Source organism: Ambystoma mexicanum, chromosome 9 (assembly GCF_040938575.1).
Source record: "Ambystoma mexicanum isolate Mex_15411 chromosome 9, UKY_AmexF1_1, whole genome shotgun sequence".
Taxonomy (NCBI): domain Eukaryota; kingdom Metazoa; phylum Chordata; class Amphibia; order Caudata; family Ambystomatidae; genus Ambystoma; species Ambystoma mexicanum.
The window spans coordinates 901,422,664-901,436,657 of record NC_090931.1 but is presented as its reverse complement, the minus strand read 5'-3'; the positions used below and the strand labels follow the sequence as shown (position 1 = coordinate 901,436,657).

Genomic DNA, 13,994 nt, shown 5'->3' with positions numbered 1-13,994 from the left:
TAGATAAGCAATGGGGTGTTCCAGCCTATCTTCTAATTTCTGCTTCAACACTGCTCCTATGGCATAATTAGAGGCATCCGTTTCCACTAGAAATGGTCGGCTTATGTCGGGTTGGGCCAAGATAGGAGCTTGTGTAAACTTTGCCTTCAAACGCTGGAACGCCGTTTCTTGCGGTGTAGACCAGATAAAAGGGGTGTCCTTCTTCAAGAGAGCAACGATCGGTTGGACAATCTCGAAAAGGTGGATATGAACTTCTGGTAGACATTGGCAAGCCCCAGGAAGGATTGAACTTGTTTCACGGATGTGGGAGCAGCCCATGCCAGAATGGCCTTTACCTTTGAAGGGTCCATACCAATTCCCTCTGGGCTAAGGATAAATCCTAGATAGTGAACAGAGGTAACGTGAAACAAGCATTTTTCGGGTTTGGCTAAGAGTTTGTGTTCACGGAGTCTTTGTAGTACTGCCTTTACGTGTTCTTCATGCTTTAGAGGGTCCTTGGAAAAGATCAATATGTCATCCAGATATACAATGACGAAGAGAAACAACATGTCAGAGAACACCCTATCCATAAAACGCTGGAAGACTGCCGGGGCATTAGCTAGTCCAAAGGGCATGACCAGGTATTCGTAATGGCCAAAGGGCGTTCTAAAAGCGGTTTTCCACTCGTCTCCTTCCTGGATACGGATCAAATGATAGGCACCCCGGAGATCCAACTTGGTAAATATTACCGCGCCTCTCACGGCTTCCAGGATATCCGAAATCAAGGGTAGTGGGTACCGGTCTTTGAGGGTGCATTGATTTAGGCCACGATAATCGAGGCAGGGTCTGAGTTCCTTGGTATCCTTCTTGGGAACAAAGAATAACGAAGCACCAGTTGGAGATTTTGAAGGTCTTATGGTGCCGTTTTCAAGGTTGGTATCCAGGTATTCTTTGAGGGCCTTTTTCTCAGGTTCAGAAAGGATGAACATCCTGCCGAAGGGAATCACTGCTGAGGGTTCTGTATCTATTGCGCAGTCTTCAGGCCTGTGTGGGGGTAAGGCCTGGACTATGGCAGTCGAAAACACATCAGCATATCCTTGGTAGGCCTCAGGGACTTGTATGATATTGGAAACCATGAGTGGTGTTTCTTGGTCTCTAGGCGGTTCCTTAGTGGTGTTAACGAAGGTTCCAGGAATAGACAATGAGACATACAGAACTCTGAGCCTAGGAATAGTGATCCCGCTGTCCAGTTGATGTATGGATTGTGTTTTTGTAACCAGGGCATACCCAATACTATGGGGTAGTGGGCTGACTTGATGATGTCGAACCTAATCAGCTCTTGATGGTGATTTATTGAGAGCTGGATCTCCTTAGTCTGCAGGCTTATGGGCCCTGAAGTGAGGGGTCTTCCGTCGATGGCTTCCACAGGCTGCATGGTACTTTGTGCATCGTATGGAATCTGGTGACTAACAACCCAATCTTGATTAATGAAGATCCCCATAGCTCGGCAGTCTACCAAGGCCAAAATGGAATAGGACTTACTCTTGGAGGGTGATAGAAAGGCCTGTAGTATGACCAATTTATTTTGTCCAGGAGAGTTCAAGGATTGGATTGATGTGGAGCAAACATCTCTCTCCCGAAGCTCTGCTCCATCTAGGATCGGGAGCTGGCATTTCCCGAACGCCGAGGTGGGGCTAGAGGACATTCCCTAACCAAATGTTTGTCCGAAGCACAATACATACACAACCCAATCCTTCTCATCCTTTCTTGCGGGGATATGGGTCCACGGAAGGCTCCCATCTGCATGGGTTCTGGTTCCGTGACTGAGCCTGGGTTTGTGTCCGTTCTGATGGTGCTCTCAAAGGACACCTTGGAAGGAATTCCCCTGAATTTCTTCTTTTCAGCCTTCCTTTCCTGGATACGGATGTCTATTTGCATGGCAAGGTCCATTAGTGCCTGGAATGAGTTTGGTCGAGCCACTCTGGCCAACTCATCCTTAATCTCATCATTCAATCCTCTCCTGAACAGGGTAAAGCTCGCCTCAGAGGACCAATCAGCTTCCTTGGCCAATTGTTTGAAGCGGGTCACATAAGTGAGCATATCCTGGGAACCCTGCTGAAAGTCTAACAGACGTTCCTGGGCACTATAGACCTGATCAGGGCGATCAAACATGTTTTTAAGGGCCTGTATGAACCCATCATAGTTATCAAGCAGGGCATCGCCGGAGTTAACGAGGGGTGTGGCCCAGGTTAAGGCATTCCCGGAAAGGTGGGGAATTATGAAACCCACCTTAGCCCTGGGAGTCGAAAAGTAATAGGGCTTAAATGTAAAGTGGACCAAACATGAATCCAGAAATCCACGAAGGGTTTTTGCTGACCCATCGTATTTGTCAACAATGCCGCCCAGCGAGACACTTTCCTTTGTGGTAGAATCCCGGGATAGGACCAATAGTTTGAGTGCGGCGTTTTCCGCCTTTAGATTCTGTACCTCGGTTGATAGCTCCTACATGCGACGCATCAGGTCCTGAACGGCAGCTTCCATGTCGCTTTCGAGTTCGGTCGGGTGGCGTCTCAAACTGTCAAGGAGTTACCCCCTTCTCACCTGGGTCCGTTCTTTGCCAGAGTCCTTGGTCGCTGGCTTCTTGCGGACGGACCTGGTTTTGAATAAGGCTGCCTGCGTCTCTTCCGACTCCAGAGTGTGTTCAAATTCCGGGGTGCGGGTTCCAGGAATCCGGGAAACTAAGAAGAGTGCAACTAGCACACGAGTCCAGGAGATAGGAAGAAAGGGAAGGGCAAGGAACGGGTTAGATGGACATGAACAAGGAAACAATACCGCGAGCTACGGAGCACACGTCTGTTCGCTACTTTGCAATAGCATTGAGACGTGAGGAGCCGTGGAGGGTGTGGTCTATTAATAGAGTACGCTACGTCCAGCGTGTGGAGCGAGAAAGGACTTTCACGCTGGACGGCCATGTTGGGAGTATTAGGGAGTGCAAGCCCCGTTGTGACAAGGACCAGGAACCCCAAAAGGGACGTGTTCTGCAGTTCATGACACTTATTGCACCTCCTTAGAGGTACTTTGCCTTTCCTCTCCTTCCCTCAAAAGCTGTCTCTGAAGCTCTGGTTCTCTCCAGACTGGATTATTCTAACAGCCTCTTTTTAAACCTACCTGTCTCCTCTCTCCGCCCTTTACAACTAATCCAGAACAGGACTGCAAGACTTGTCCTTGGCCTCAAGCCCTGGGATCGTATCTCTCCAGCCCTGAAATCCCTTCATTGGCTCCCAGTGGATGCAAGGATTAAATTAAAAACCCTCTGCATTGTCCACAAGGCTTTCTGAGGACTGGGTCCAAAATACCTTCAACTATCCCTCCGTAAATATCTCCCCTCTTGAGCCCTTCAATCCTTTACTTATAACCTCAGGGTCAGTCGTTTTGCAAAGAAACGAGCTGGGGGTAGATCTGTCTTCAGCTAGTGCCTCCCTTTGGAACAGGCTCGCGGCCAACTTGAAACTTGAGCAAAACCATCTCCTGTTCCAGAAGCACCTCAAGACCTTCCTCTTTGCCTCTGCCCCCCTTCTTCCCTGTTGACCTGTTTTTTCTCTTCGCATTGTGCACCTGTCCACCGTCTATTATTCGGGCCCATGTACCTGCTCACCCTGCCACCGTCCTGCACTGCCTCCAGGCCACCTCCTGCACTAGTGCTCTGTATCTGTAACCCATACAGTCCCCCTCCCACTTTCCTTCTGCACTTATCAGATTTACCTTATCTGACTAACTTTCACCTGCCACTTGCTGGCTGCACTACCATGGTTTATCGCCCATATTTATTTAATATTTATTCAGTTTTTCTCTCCTCTGCACTTTCCACTCCCCCGTGCACTTTCCCCCTTTACCTTTTCCATGCACTTGCGCTTTCTTAAAAGTCACTGGGCCTAGTAAGATCGCTGTTTTTCTCTTTCTTTGTTGTTTGTTCTCCCTTGTTCCCCTCCTTTTTGCCTGGTCACGCCAACACTTGTCTTTGTACTTCACTGCTACCTGCTGAACCAATGGTTGTACCTATAGTGCACGAATTGCTCTGTTTGAATTTCTATGAGCTAATTGTTGCTACATGGATAGAATTAATGGAGTACTCAGAACTGTGAACATTAGCCTGAGTTGCTTCCGGGTTTAAATGCAAATGTTGGCATGTCCCACACTTGGGTCAAGCTGTAAACATTAGCCTGAATCGCATCTGGATAGAAATATGAATGTAAATGTCAACACGTGTATCACTGTGTACCCTGCCTTCCTGTTCCCATGCTGTTGCTATATATCTGTATCCCCCCAACCCTGTCGCTGTAAGCCCAGCCCCGTCTCTATGTGTACGTGTGTCCCTATGTTCCCTGCCATCATGTTCATGTGCCTGGTCTTGGGCGCTTTAAAGATAACCATCATATCACATCACTTCGCTTGCTCTCTACTATACACCATCATTCAACTAGAACACACCTATACCCCTAATTAATTCGGCCTAGCTGTTCACATACGAATGCTACCCCATGAACACCTCATCACCCTAATAAAACGCAGCTAGCCGAGCACATTCCGGCCTAGTCGCTCACATATGCGTTCTTCAGGCCTAACCCAGCCAGAGCCTAGTCTGGGTGTCTGTCCGCCCACCAGACTGCACACATCCAACTGATATCTTCAGCACCACACTTAACACTAGGATACTTGCTAGGATGCGTTAAGCAATTACATAATCTGCACACATATCTGGTGCACCCACATACCCTAAGACTCTCTCTTTCTACTGACCACAACTACGTTTCCGAGGGAGTTGAACCTACCAGCGCTTTGAGGTCATACCAATGATATATAGAGCGGTATATAAATGTCAAGCAACATAACATACGCACAGTAAACTGCAACATTCGCTTGGGGGAGAAGCTGGTAACAATGTCGACTCAGTACTTCATACTATACCATAGCTCCCCACCTTTTTTGTTACCAAGGTGGGTGAAAACACGGGATTTTCTTTTCGGCGGGTGAGGGGCCCATAGGAGTGAATGGGCTAATGAGGGGTTTGGCGGTGATTCGTCTGCTTTCAAGGCGGGTGACACCCGCCAAAAGCGGGTGAGTTGAGAGCTATGCTATACACCTTTCTCCAGCCCTCGTGAACCGAACGTCATCATAAAAAAGAATGGCGGCTTCCAACGCTAAAACTTTTACTGTGTAAAAAACTGAATTTTGCTAACTGCACCCGTATTTAAACAGAAGTAGTTTAGCGCTCTCCTCCTCACAAACAGGAAGCAGCGCATTGGTGGGATTAGAGAAACATTGCCTAAAATGACATGCCGGATAGACATCTTAGAACGGCACATTACTGACTGCCCTCAATGGGCGTTGCCTTGTGGTGACTTCCGGTCGTTTGACGTACATCGATGTTTTCTGTACTGACGTCACGTTACGAACGTTACTCCTGTGTAGCGTAGCTCTGATGCTGCGGTAGGCGGGTGGAACGCCTACAGGGGCGTGACCCGTTGGACGCATTGTGGGCGTGACTTTTACGCTACGGTGGGCGTGTGTTTGTGGGTTGCGGAGGCCGGTGCTGCTTGGAGCCGGTGATGGCGGAGAGGGGCGGGGGGGCTTTGCAGGGTGTGCTGCCACCCGAGGTGCGCGAGAGCTTGGCCGAGCTGGAACTGGAGCTGTCCGAGGGTGAGAGATGGGAGGAAAGCATTCCGGGAAGAGTTTATTGGGGAGGGGGAACAACATCTTGGCCGAGGTAAAAGGTGTCATAAATCAGCCTATCTAGCAAGCCCCCTTCTCCGGTAGCATTGCCATCGAGACCTAAAATCTCGATTAAGCGCGTTCAGCTCAAATGGGTTTCTGTCTATAGATACCACCTTCTACGCCTCATCCCATTAGCACTTACGCTGCACTGCCCACAGCATTTGTTTATTCCATGCCATGTATTGCTCATCTCACAAACTTATGTGCCCTGCACCTGTCAACTGTAGGGGATGAAGTGAACCCATTACCTGTTATGTATAGGGTTTCCACACGAATGTTTTTCGAAATGACCCTTCAGAGGTTAACTTTAGGATTTTGTTAAGAATAGCTACTTTAAGCAGAAGGGCCTATGATCCATAATGATGTCATGTGTGGACCACATGACATTTCATGTCAGTTGTATGCGTTACCGCACCTGATCAATGATTTAACGTCACCCATCGGCTCCGGTTGCTGCGGGGTACCATACGTGTTGAGGATTTTACAACAATAGACAACATACATGCTACTGTGTTTTGGTCCAATGCAGTACTGCTGATACACGTATGTATGTCACGATCTGCTACTGTCTTTGACGGATGATAAACATTCTTCCGAGGATAATGGCTTGACACAGTGTGGCAACTCCAAGGGAGAAGCTGTAACACATGAATCCTCATTCACAAACTTGGGAAACTTTTGCAATCTTTCCTTTATAAAATGCATGTTTCTGTGCACCGTGAAGGTTTTTTTTCTGCTATAGGGAGTAGCCTGGGTGTTGGGGGGGAGAGGGGGGCAGACTGTTATTTGTAGTGTTTTTATGTTAAAGGATATATTTCCATGTTTGTGGCGTTGTATCACAGACTAGCACAGGTTTTCATCTAATTGGGTTTCTGTGAGACTGTAGCATGCATTGAATTCATAATGACAGTTAATGTAACATTAAGATCGTGCCAAGGATGCCCATTATTTGTGGTAATAAGTTGCCAGCAGAAGCAATGTGTGTTGGTTGGGTGGTGTACTTTGGGAGTCTGAATAGGTGGCTAGTGGACTTTGTCTCAGGGTTTGAAATGTATGAGAGAAGTAAGGTCAGGCGTGCAACTAGACTAACATTTCAGGGTGCTAACACTTCAAATTTTTGGGAGAGGGGTTTAAAATTAGAGACTGTTGGAGAGGGGCAAACATACGTGTGTGGGGGAAACTAACTTCTTTGTACATTCTAATGAGACTATTATAATGCAATTTCAGTGTTAAACGCATTTAACTCTCCTTCACGTCTGACACAACACATTTTTGTGAGAATGAGCAGTCCTGTCCCACAACCCTTCTAATCACTCCACTGACATGCATGTACTAACACCCCATCACAATTTCAATTGCCTACAAATGTATGCATACAAATGCAGCTGCTAGTAATGGAATGCTTTACACTAGTAATTACCAGTCCTTAGTTAATTGTGCAGCCACTGGCAATGTTTATTGTCTGTGCATTTTCCTATCTTGCCATGGCTTTGTAGGGCAGCCAGGTAAAGTCAACATATCCCAGAATTTCCCTGGGGCTGGGGGGTGCTTGAAGCCCAATGGTCGTTGCGCCACTGATTATGGTTATGCTGTGCGATAGCAGCTATAAGGTGGTAGTGCGCTTTGTACCTGCACGATTGTTTGCACGTTGTGGGTTCCGCCTTCCTTTCCTCGCAAAAGTAAATTAATTGCAGATGATAAAGAAGAAATTGTATGGCACTTACCTCATCCCTATCATTTGTGCAGAATCCCTTGTATGTTTGAGGGAATCCCTGGCTTTCCCACTCTGTGTGTAAGATGTTATCTGGTTCGTGGGAACGATTGGTTTTAGACACAGGGAATTGGTAATATGGTGACCATAAAGGGCTTTTGTTAGAGCATGACCAAAAATCGTGCTCCTTTCATCAAGCATTGTTTCACTGGGGGACTGGTCACAAAGATCTGTTCTGAAGCCTGGCTTTCAGCAAATGTTTGTGAACATTGCACACTTTATTGTGCAGAGCTAACGTTTTTGATAAAAAGTTTTATAATGGAGTTTGACTGTATAAAAATTTACTTTTTTACGCAAGTGTTGCTCCCACAATTTGTTGTAAAAGAAGAGAGATTGCCCTAGGTAGCCCCCTCTTTGTGCTATCCTGCCCCACTCCAACACAACCACACAGAGGCTACTGTCACAATGTTCAACATACCCTTCGTTCCAGTCTATCCTCCTTCCCAAAGGTGGGCTAAATGCCTAGCTGGGGCAGGTTTTGGGGCAGAGAATAGTGCCATACTCTAAGTAAGGCTCTCTAGAAAGTTGGGTCCTTGAATTGTATGTATTTATTATTTTTTATTTGTTTATTTATATAGCACATTTATATTCCTTGCATTTAGTGCAAGAGAAACTACTATCCCTGAGCACCTGACAGGCTTACTATTGGAAGGCGATATTGCTGTGGGTCTACCTTGAGTATCTGTGTATCAATTCTTATTACCCTTGTGTGTATGTTAAACATTAGAGGCTATCACTATTTCCCTACACAAGTTTTATCACCAAACTAACCAGTATTTGCAATATGCTCTTGCTCTGTTGTTTAACATTTATGTAAATGTATGCTCTTGTAGATATAATGAACATTACAAACAGTATAGCAAAACAATATAGCTCCTAATATCTGCCATAAAGTCATTGAGTTGATTCTCAGCATCCTACTCTTCTATTCACTGCTAAAATGTCGAACATAACCTTCAACGATCAACAATATGTGGGTTGCCACACCGTGACAGAGTAAAACTTAAAATCATACTTTTTAATTGTGATGCTTTAGACTGGTGGGCTGTGGGACAGATGAGGTTATACAGACCAACAGCTGAACAACCCATTAGATGGAAAAGGTTACAAAACTGTAAAAAGTCCATAGCTCCAACCTAAAGGCAATCTACTGCAGTTATGGGTGAAAAATTACACGCAAACCATTTTTTAAAAAATTGTTTATTGGCTAATACACTGATCAACCTTAACAATATTACAACATACAATAACATACAGTACATATATAATCAATAATTGCACACACAAAAATTCAGTCCATTACACATATACAATCAAAAAGGTGTCTTAAAACTAATTTTAAAAAAAGAGAGAAATTCATACTTTTTCTAACCAAAATTTGATATTAAGGCACAGTTTCAGTATTATTTCCCTGGCTTTCTTCATGCAAACCCAAACAATTTACACAGCTCACAGTGGCTATAGCCAATGAAACAGAAGTACAACTCAAGCAGTTTTTCCAGAATAACTAATTATCAAGCTACCTTTTTCCAGGAATTTAGCAAAGTTTGTTTGTTTATTTATATTGCGCACCAGACCCAAGGGTATTCGGGGGCGGAGGCAGAAAGAGGGTTGTTCAATTTAGGTTACATGTTACAAATAAACAGGGTTACAGCTACGGTTACAATGCTGTAGACATGTGGTGTAAAAAAATCACAGAAGTATGTACAGTGAGTTAACAAGAATGCAGATGTGCAGAGCAAATATGCAAAATGACAGTAGGGCGAAGTTAGGCATCATGATCTTTTAGCCATTGGATCAGATTGGATCTGAATTGCTGGTAAGGGAGATCTTCCCTTAGAGCAGTTGGAAGGGAGTTCCACAGTTGTGCCGCTTTAACAGCGAAGCTACTCCCGCCAGATTTAGTAAGTTTGAATCTGGGTACTAACAAAAGGTTGGAGTTAGCTTTTCGTAAGGGGCGAGAGCCTGTTTGTCTGGTGAATCTATCTATAAGGTATTGCGGGGCTGCATGGTTGAGGCATTTGTGTGTAAGGGAGGCTGTTTTGAGGAGGATTTTGTCTTTATTGGAAAGCCAGTTGGTAGATCTCCTAAGGTCTGATATGTGGGCATTTTTTGGGAAGTTTAGGGCGGCTCTCGGCATTATTTTGAAGTGTCTGAATTTTGGAGGTGATGTATTTGTTACTGCCTATGTAGAGGGTGTTGCAGTAATCTAGTTTCGACAGGATTATACCATAAGCTTAGAACTTAAGGACGCACAGTAAAGGATTAGATGATAGAGTATCAATAGATCCCTCTTCTCCACAAAAACGACACATGGTGAGATTGGAATCAATTAACTTGTGTCTTCTCAGGACTTCCCGAGTTCCAAATTGATGCCAACAGAATCTTGCAATATATTGTCTAAGTTTTGGACAAGGGAACAGTCTCCAGTAGGGAGCAAGAGACCCCAAATACTTGTGTTCATGAGACAAATGCTGCATGATTTTCAGATCATGTATTATTTTTTTTTCTTAAGTGCACATGGTTAAATTAACCTTTCGCACTACATTAAGACCATAACAACATAAGATGAATTACAAACATTCAATTGCACACAATAAAAAAGGGAAACATTGTACGGTACAACTTTATTTGGCCGAAAAAAGACCATCAAAGTACATCCTACAAAAACACTTCTAAAAATGAGGGTACAATTCTGATACAGAATTACAAAGAATCATCAACATAGAAAGCAACGGGGCAGTGCAAACAATCCGCCCCCTCCCTTGAAAACCCTAAACATATCTTTGGGCCAATAATCCGGTCCCACCATCCCCTTGCCTCCGCCAAGACACATGGCGCCTCGGGCCCAAGGTAGTCAGATTAGCCCCTGAGAGGGGGCTATTACTGGAACAGACCCTAGTATTTGCTATGGCAGATCTGAAGAGGGCCACAGAGCTTAAAAAAGGGGCGTACTGATTGGAGTCCCACTCTTTGATGACTGGCCTGCCCGTCCACAACCTCCCATAACCCTGAGCGCTGTACTACGATTCCAGAAAATCAGTTTAATGCTGTCCAGGGTGTTCTTGCCCATACTAGTAATTCTGCTGCACCCCGCCAAAGCCTCTCTGCATACAAACGGGCAGCCCCCTGAGGTTCTCAGCCAATATAAACATTTATTAAGTAGAGCATCCCTTGGCTCCTTCTTGACTGCTGCCAGTTTGGGCACCCCCTGAAGAAAGACTATAGAGTGTTTGGGCTTTCCTTGTTCAGGAAACTTGAGCTGACCCCCCAACTTCCACAAACCCTGAATGTTGGGTTCAGTGCATTCAGGCCCCACGGAGGCAGAGGCCAGAGCAGGGTTTTGGTGAACAGTAGTCCCTTTGGGGGTGGCCAGTACCAGAGGGACCTGTGCAGGTAGAGATTCCAGGGGACTTTCCTGGAGTGGCAGCTTATGCCCTTCAGCTGCTGAAGTGGTGATTGTTGGCTCCTCCTCCTGGACAATTCCACCTCCCTTACTTTGGGCCTCAAGCAGGGTTTGTAGCAGATCCTAAATGATGGCCAGTTCTGCCAGAACTTGGGTGCACCCACACCCCCTATAGGGGGGCACCTCCTTGGTGAATCAGTCAGGGGTCAAAATGGGCTCATGGTTACGGTCAGCAGTTATTCGGTTAATGTCCTGGACCATCCGTATAGGGGTCACACAGAGGGGGGGGTTGCCCCTAAACTTGTAGACGAAAGTATCACTCCATGAGCTGTTGTGGGAGCTTGAGGAGGGATTGCCCCTTTGAGCAGTTTGTATCAGATTGTCCCCTGCAGCCAAGCGGGATGACACAAGGGCTGAGGGGGTACCACGGGTAATGAGATCGATGGTAGTGGCCGGGACTACAACCATATTTTGGATCGAAGATAGACTTAATTCCGGATTGCTGCCAGAAACTGCCCTGACTTGCAGAGGTGGTTCCGACCATAAACCCTGGGCCATTCCTTGGGGCAGATTATGTATGACTACTGAGGTGCCAGGGGTAGACAAGTGCTGATTGAATATAGACTTAGTGACAGACAAACCTTCAGATGGCCAAATGGCCCCCGTGTTGATGCCTGCTGTGGTGGTTGGCCCCCCGCCCCCTGAGGGCGCTATTTCCTTAATATCAAAGTTTTGCGCTGAGATTTCAGCATGGGGGATTCGTGACTAGTGGGTGGAGGGCAGAATAAGAGCGGGGGAAACGGGGATAAAGAGCAGACTTTCCTAGGGGCCCACCATTCGCCTCCATCGTGGACCTCCTCCCGTGCTCACCTCCGTATTCTGTGTCCTGTGTCCCGTGTCCAGTTCTGGTCCCTCGAGGCTTAACACTCCCGCTGCGCTGAACACCACGCGGCGCTAAACACTGCGCCCTTGCCCCACCGCGGACTTCACCGCTGCGGGGCTGGGAAGGTGCTGGTAAACCCAGGGGGGGGGCGTGGCCAAACCAGGAAGCGAGGATTCCCTCCGGGGAATGCACTAAACACTGCGCCCTTGCCCCGCCGCGGGCTTCACCGCTGCGGGGCTGGGCAGGCGCTGGTAAGCCCAGGGGGGGCGTGGCCAAACCAGGAAACGAGGATTCCCTCCGGGGAACGCGCTAAACAGTGCACCCTTGCCCCTATGACCAGCATAAATAAACACAAGACAGAAAAAAAGGACCTAATCACTCAATAAAGGTTTCACCTTTTCCCAAATGCAATACTCCCCCGCGGTAAGGACAAGAGCTTCTGCCCCGTACAAAAGACTCCAAAATTGATCGGACCATATTTTACAATATGGCGCATACCCCTTATCATGCGTAGGTTGGAGTCTAGAGCCAGTGGCGGCTGGTGACTTTGAAAGGTGGTGGGGCGTACATTGCCATGTCCGAATTTGGAAGCGAGTAAGCGCAGCGAGATAGCCCGCACCACATCAATAGGGGTGTGGAGGGGTCCTCCCCTGTGAAAATCTTTGAAAAATGGCTTCCAAAATATGCAATTTACTGTCCAAACCCACAGAAATATGACATAAAAAGCATTAGGTTTTACATAATAATGGTGGTACATTATTTTCATATGTGCAAGTGTGATGGTGTATTTTACAGCAAATTTGTATTGAGAATAGCTGGTACTATGGTGTATGCTTAAAACTAATTATATAGATAACCACTAATGCTGTAAGAATATAATTTTGTCATGCTGTTACTGGCATTAATGTGCGTTCATCCTCTTACTAAGGTGGGTTGTTGGGCATGTTCTAAAAGGGGAGAAACTAAGCTAAAATATTACTGGTTTAACACTCAATTAAAAATATTAGTTTTCAGTGTAACTGCTGGGTCCCCTGACTGAAATACTATTGTGGACAAGTGAGTACATTGAAAATATAGTAGTACCAGACTAACCAGACAGTATTGTATTTGTACAGTTATGGAGAAATTGGCATAGGAGGAGGGACAGACAACTTGTAGGTGTTGATTGATTATTTACCCACGGCAAAGCTAATCGCTATGGCCATTCCCACTCACTTCACGCCCGCTCTTCCCTGTGCAAAATACATCCTCCTGAGAGCTCTTGGAGCTAGCTTCATCAAGCATTACCATCAAACTTTGTGCCTACCAGTGTTTTTTCAAAGAAGTCTTCTGAGCGTTAATGACGTAATAGGAGCTCTAAAAGCACTACTGGCATTATAAAAATTTCTTCACCAGGTCAGCCTTCAGGTACTCGATTTAGAAGCACTATTTGACATTCACTGGTTGAAAACAAGCACTGGCAAAGCCAACAGTTTTCACTTGTGTATAAGTATTAGGCATTTGCCTGGCAGTGCTAATAGAATCCCAGGTACTCGCACCATTTTGCACCTTCTACCATCAACGGGCAGTTAATGCTACTATGAAATTGTCTGGCAAGTGTCTGTCCCATGCCTACATAAAAGCCCAAACTGTTGGCACTGACAATGCTTGCTTTCAAAAGAAATGGAGACCACTCATGATAAATTGCTCCCAGCTTACCAGGCTACAAGCAGATTTTTGCACTTGCAGCTTCACACCATCGAATTGTGCCCCCCCCCATGCAGTTTGATATTCTCTTATGGCGAGAAGTGCCTTATAGGAGGACCCACCCATTCACAGGCTGGCAAACTTTATAAGAATCAACAAATTAATAGGAGCCAGAAGCACACTTAAAGTAAAGCAGCTTCAGGCGCCCTGCAACCAAAACATAAGAAACAATAAATGCACAAGGCTGGTCTGCAAAGTGGTGTATTCAATTTTGCTTGAAGACGTGAACACGATTTTGGAGCCAGCATGAAAGTGTCTACTTCAATGAAAGCTCAGGTGACACACACGACCTAGAAGGTTGTAATGCACAGATACTGCAAACGATGCTTTGTTCCAGGAACCTGATGCATTCACTTTGGCATTACTGTGCTGGATTGCCAGGGCAAATAAAACAGTTACCAAAACATGCCCATAGCTAGAACACACACAAATGCACA

General features: G+C 46.0%; 1 protein-coding gene across 5 annotated transcripts in view; it reads left to right on the top strand.

Moving 5' to 3' along the window:
- The first annotated feature begins 5,456 nt into the window (after window positions 1–5,456).
- Window positions 5,457–13,994, top strand: part of DIP2A (disco interacting protein 2 homolog A) — a 2,340,120-nt gene continuing 2,331,582 nt past the window's right edge. For 2 of the 5 annotated variants that reach the window (XR_011274713.1, XR_011274712.1), the window contains exon 1: window positions 5,458–5,676. Coding sequence is in view for 3 of the 5 variants with exons in the window: in XM_069616034.1 (XP_069472135.1) it covers window positions 5,586–5,676 (91 nt within the window). In the remaining 2 variants the exon portion in view is untranslated. Of the gene's footprint in view, window positions 5,677–13,994 lie in introns of all 5 variants that reach the window. The other 3 variants (XM_069616033.1, XM_069616032.1, XM_069616034.1) reach the window with 2 other exon arrangements.